Source organism: Mustela nigripes, chromosome 10, assembly GCF_022355385.1.
Source record: "Mustela nigripes isolate SB6536 chromosome 10, MUSNIG.SB6536, whole genome shotgun sequence".
In the NCBI taxonomy this organism is placed as follows: Eukaryota; Metazoa; Chordata; class Mammalia; order Carnivora; family Mustelidae; genus Mustela; species Mustela nigripes.
Genome location: NC_081566.1, coordinates 20,459,151 through 20,465,150, shown reverse-complemented (window position 1 = coordinate 20,465,150; position 6,000 = coordinate 20,459,151). Strand labels below are relative to the sequence as shown.

At 42.4% G+C, this 6,000-nt stretch overlaps 1 protein-coding gene across 9 annotated transcripts in view; it reads left to right on the top strand.

The window, feature by feature from the left end:
* The first annotated feature begins 488 nt into the window (after positions 1–488).
* EDEM3 (ER degradation enhancing alpha-mannosidase like protein 3) overlaps positions 489–6,000 on the top strand; it is a 78,831-nt gene continuing 73,319 nt past the window's right edge. For all 9 annotated transcript variants that reach the window (XM_059412766.1, XM_059412772.1, XM_059412769.1 and 6 more), the window contains exon 1: positions 489–875. In XM_059412766.1, coding sequence (XP_059268749.1) covers positions 715–875 — 161 coding nt within the window. In that variant the 5' untranslated portion in view covers positions 489–714. The remainder of the gene's footprint in view (positions 876–6,000) is intronic.

Sequence of the window (6,000 nt, the reverse complement as noted above, 5' to 3'; positions counted from 1 at the left end):
GTGCAAGCCTTATTCTGCCAGCCCTCCGGGAAGCGTCAAACACAGGAAGAGGGATACGTGGTTGACAGGTTCCCCAGACTCCGCAGCTGACAGGCCCAGAGGAAGGACTGGCCGCAAGACGCAGCGAGAATCAGGGTCTCAGGCACCGCCCGTGACCCTCGGATGACCACACGTCCCAGGGTGCAGCGCGCCCACTCTGGGTGGAAATTTGGGCAGGCGGACTCGGATTGAGAGCCGCGCCGGAGGAAGCCGTGCACGCTGGGACTTGTAGTCTTCGGGTCACAAGTTCACGGGTCGGAGGAGGGTCGAAGTCAGAGGTCCCGCCCCAGTCCCGCCTTTTGTCCACGTCTCACTTCTCCCGGCCAATGCCCTCTCCTATTCCCGGAGCCTGCCCCTCTCCGTTCCGGTTCCCATTGGTCCTGAGCCTCAGCGCCTTGGGCCCTACCCGGAAGTAGCGTTGGGGGAGGCGGTTTCCTAGACTACGACACCGGAAAGCTGGGGGAGGTGCTCGGGGCTGCTGAGGGCGGAGGGCGGTGGCAGCGCTGGCGCTGGGGACCGGCTCTGTGGTTTCGGGAAGCAGATCGGCTACGGCTGCCGCTCGCGTAGCTCCGCATCCCGCCCTCGGCACGGCTCGCAGCCCCCTTGCCACCGGCGTCCGGCAATGTGTCCCACCGGCCGGGCGTAGCCGCTGCGCGTGCGCGGAACCGTGGGGCCATGAGCGAAGCCGGCGGCGGCCGGGGCTGTGGGTCCTCGGTCCCCCAGCGAGCGCCATGGAGCCTGGTGGCGGCGACGGCCGCGTTCTGCCTGGTGTCGGCCACGTCCGTGTGGACGGCGGGGGCCGCGCCCATGAGTAGGGAGGAGAGACAGAAGCTTGGGTAAGGGTGCCTGGCAGCCTCGGGTGGGTTTCCTCAGGAGGCGGACCACAGGCGAGGTGCCTGTCATTGCGACCCGGGCGCGCAGTGGCTTCTCTTGTCGCGATTGGGATGGTTCTTGCCCCGCGAGGGAAGGACAGGGTCCGGGAAGGTGAGGGCCGTCGCCTGCAGTGCGACCTCGAGGGGCCGTCGGGGTGTCGCCTGGGCCGTCGGTGACCTGTGCAGGCTGCTTGAGGCCATCCGCCGTTTGTCAACGCAGCTGCCATGTCAATGGCCCGTGAAGGGGGCTACTGCCCGTGTTACCACGCGACAGAGTCCTGCGGTTGTCTTTAGTCGGAGACATGGTTGAATGTCTCGCACAAGTGAGCTCCCAGCTTGGAAAATGCTGCTGATCTCAGAGTAGTTAAGGAAATAGTCTTTACACCTGTTACGGGAAAAGGGGGCGTTCATTGGAATTTGAACTTCACACATTTACCATTTCCTTGCAGTGTTTTCTTGCACTACGTTTTCTAATGGAACAGTATTTAATGGTATTATTCAGAAGTCTCAATTAAATATACTTGTTCACTTTACTCAAAGTAATTTTACCAGTTTCGAAAGTGTCAGAAAACTATCAGTTATATTTACAGCATTTAGTTGGGAGTCAATATTCCTAATATACGCTGGGTCCCACAAAGGAATAAGGAAAAATCCAAGAACCAGTAAGAAAATGAGCAAAGAGCGTGAAGAGTTCATTTCCTCCACATGGGAGGAAATGCAAATGGTCAATAAACATGAAAAGTTACTCAACTTCTTAAATGTGAGAGATGCAGATTAAAACAATGAGATAGCTGTTTTTCCCATTGGATTAATAAGTACAGGGGTGCCTGTCTGGTTCGGTCAGTAAAGCCTGTGACTCTTTATTTTATTTTATTTTATTTTATTTATTTATTTGACAGACAGATCACAAGTAGGCAGAGCAGCAGGCAGAGGGAGAGAGGAGGAGGCAGGCTTCCCTCTGAGCAGAGAGCCGGATGTGGGGCTCGATCCCAGGACCCTGAGATCATGACCTGAGCCGAAGGCAGAGGCTTAACCCACTGAGCCACCCAGGTGCCCAAAGCCTGTGACTCTTGATCTCAGGGTTGTAAGTTGGAGTTCCACATTGGGTGCAGAGATGAATTAATTTTTTTTAATTAAAAAAATTTTTAAATTCAGAGATGAATTAAAAATAAAATCTTAAAAAAAAAAAGGATTCGTAAGTACAAAACACAGAGTACTGACTAGTTGAAATGTGAGAAAAGAGTTGGTGGGAGTGTAAATTGCTGTAACTTACTGACAGTATCTCCTAAAATTTAAATTGTGCGTACTCTTTGATTCAATAATCCCGACTCAGGGAATCAATCCTACAGAAATAAAAGCACTATTGATGTATAGATAGGTGTACAAGATGTGCGTTTTGAAAGAATGGGACTGTTATTCGGAGCATCCGTATTGTGAAATAATATTCAGACATTAGGGAGGAGGTAGATCATTGGAAGGCTATCCAGGATACATTCCCAAGACCAAAAAAAAAAAAAAAAGTAAACTGTAGAATAATATGTATAGTGCCATTCTATATATATATATTTCTTTTTAAAAGGTTATATTTGTTTGAGAGAGAGGCCAGTGAGAGAGCAGGAGCAGAGGGTAGGGCAAAGGGAGAAGCAGGCTCCATATTGATAAGGGAGTGAGATGTGGGGGCTAGATCCTAGGACTCCCAGGATCATGATCATGACCTGAGCCCAAGGCAGACACGTGGCCATCTGAACCACCCAGGTGCCCCACCATCCCATGTTCTTTTAGAAGCAGAAAAAAAAATTGTCTAAGCTCAGAAAAACATGGAAGGATGATTACCCCCTGGGTTAGGATGGAGGTGAGATGGAACCATCAGGTTTTGTTTTATATACTTCCTTGTTGTTTAAATCATTGCAAGAGTATTGTATTAACTTTTAAATAAGGTAACAATAAAAGATGCCTGATTGGGGGAAAAAAAAAAGTCAGCTACCCAAAGAAAATGATCAGTAAACTCTTAATTAGTATCTTAAATTTTCTCTCTTTATGAATTTAATGTGTCATTGATAACTGTTTTAATGAATGCCCTGCTCTGTGCCAGGCACTTTATATATGTTCTCTCTCTAATCCTCCCTGTTAATGGAGGTGATCCCCATTATGCAGAGGAGGAAATTGAGTCTCAAGATCAACTTGTTCAAACTCAGAGCTAGTAAATGGTGGACTCAGTATTCAAGATTAGGTCTGTATGACCCCGGAGCCCGTGTTCTCTCCACTGTGTTGCACTTCTTAAGACTTAGAAAGAGAAGCTTCAGGTCTGTTAAAGATAGAAAGTATCTTATTTGACTACCACTCTTCTTTCTTTTTTGTATTAAAAATTTTTATTTGAAGAAAAGTCATTAGTTAAGTCATTTTTGTCAGAACTAATTTTTAACTGGAAAAGTTTAACAAAAATGACTTGAAGTGTCAGTTTAAATTTTGAGAGTAAGAGTCTGGAGCTATAAACCACAAGTACACAGTTGCTTGACTGCTTTCCCCTCTGGGAATTTTCCTTCCGGAACCTGAACCTGTGCGATTCTTTTAAAAGCCCAAGTGATTTATGATTAAAAAAAACCTCAAAAAATGCCTCATCCCTTTTCCTGTCCCCCCAAACCAAGGATGATAAAGACTGGAATTATCACAAGTTGGAAGCAGTTGCTCAATTGCTTCCAGTTTGTGGAATTTTTTACTTGATCATATGTAGTCTTACCCTTTCTGGAATGCATTGTTTTTTGCTTTTGTGGTTTAAATGTTACAGCAGTTGTTAATATAATCTTTTCATTTTAAAACAAGGGAAGTATAAAGTTATCCAATTTCTGTAAGACATTGACAGGCAATGTAGTTTTAGAAAAAGCTGACTTATAAAAATTATTTTAACATAATTAAAAAGACATAATTTTCAAACTGTGGATCTGATTCCCAATAAATTTCCGTTCACTGGCTGAATAGAAATAAAATCATCACAGAGACATTTTTTCTGTTTAATAGAGTAAACTACCATTCTGTATTTAAAGATGACTCTGAGGACTTACAGGTTTAGGAGAGAGAGTGCTCAACTGAGTATTAAATATCTCCACTTTGAAGTATGTGTTGTGAAATTTGATGGCCATGTGCTACAAAAATGTAAGGATTGGAAAATAATGTGTCCTCATATGCAGTTGTGATTTATTCATAATCATGAAAACTGAATGCTTTTGAAGTTTGGGTTAACCAGTTAAAGCTTATGTTATCTTTAATGCACATGTCTAGGCACTGCCATTACCAGTTAAAAGAGTTCCTATTTCTTGGCAGTACTCTTGTGTTGATTCCATTTCAGTGAAAGGAAGAAGAATTTCCATATTCCACTTATTGATACCAGTGCTTGAAAGGAAAATTTTAACATTGTTTTTGGTGGTTCATTAGCTAATTTGAGAGATCTTTATCGTCTGCAATATAATAAATGTGTGGAAGAATTCTTTAAGATACTTCATAGTTTTCTGAGATAACTTGGCCCATATTCTATGATATATGTACAGACATAACTCATGTTTTAGCAAAGTGATAAGATCTTGTTTATAATGATTATTTTATTTTATTTTATTTTTTTTAAGATTTTATTTATTTATTTGACAGAGAGAGATTACAAGTAGGCAGAGAGGCAGGTAGAGAGAGAGAGAGGAGGAAGCAGGCTCCCTGCTGAGCAGAGAGCCCGATGCGGGACTTGATCCCAGGACCCTGAGATCATGACCTGAGCCGAAGGCAGTGGCTTAACCCACTGAGCCACCCAGGCGCCCCAGTATAATGATTATTTTAAAATGATTATTCATAAAAAGTTTGTCAGGACTTAATTTATTCAGTTTACAAATTTGAGTGTACTTGATTTTGCTGGTCATTATAGCTAGGATCTGGAAATTAGTTCTTTTCTGTCTGCTAGCTTTATTATTACCAATATTTCATCATTCATGATTACAGTTTTTATAAAATGACAATTGCAATGTAACAGGAAGTAAAATAAAATTATACCCAGCCATATTCTCTAACACTTTCTTCAGTTCTTGCTATTAGTGACTGGAGCTTTGGGAACAATAGTAAGTGTTAATAGAAGATTACTGAAATATTTTTCCCTTGCTAATTATTGAGATAGTTGGCCTTGTCTAACCATAACATTAACTTTGTAGCTTTTCGTATAGTCCTCAAGCCCCCAAACTTGGGAGTGTTGAACTGAAAGACTGATTTATTGGTCCAGACAGATAAATGGATTTTGACTTAGTAAATCTGGTGTGGGGATCAGAAATCTCCATTTTAAATAGTTGTCTTGGGGATTTTAAGAAAGACAGATAGCCAAAACACACAAATCTCTTCTCATTTGAGACATGAATATTATTTGACTTCTGACAATTTTTTAAAGAAGACAGTATATCATAAAATCATAAAGTATATCTTTTGAAAGTGTGAACAAACATATGTTAATAAGTATGTATTAAACTAGGCACTAGTGACTTGATTTAAAATGAAAGAAGCTTGTTAGAGTACTGTTATTTCAAATCATTACATACCCACCCTTCTCTTGAGAGAATATCCAGCTATATTCTTCCATTTAAGACAGACCTGTTGGGGCACCTGGGTGGCTCAGTGGGTTAAGCCACTGCCTTTGGCTCAGGTCATGATCTCAGGGTCCTGGGATCAAGTCCCGCATCGGGCTCTCTGCTCAGCAGGGAGCCTGCTTCCTCCTCTCTCTCTCTCTCTGTCTGCCTCTCTGCCTACTTGTGATCTCTCTGTCAAATAAATAAATAAAATCTTAAAAAAAAAAAAAAAAAGACAGACCTGTTGAATAGTTTTTTAAGAGGTAATTGTTTTTTAGCATCAGATTTCCTTCTCTCTGCATGGCATGCATCATTTATCAATTTTCTTGAGAAACATAAGGTGAATTTTACATAAATTGCTAGGAATAGTAAAAGTTTGGCCAGCTCTCTGTGGTTCATGAAAGCTTGTCTACTAACACTAATGTATTCTTGACTCTGTTTATGTCGTTTCTAACTAATTTTTTCTTTCTTTCTTTTTTTTTTAATGGGTGTATGTTTAT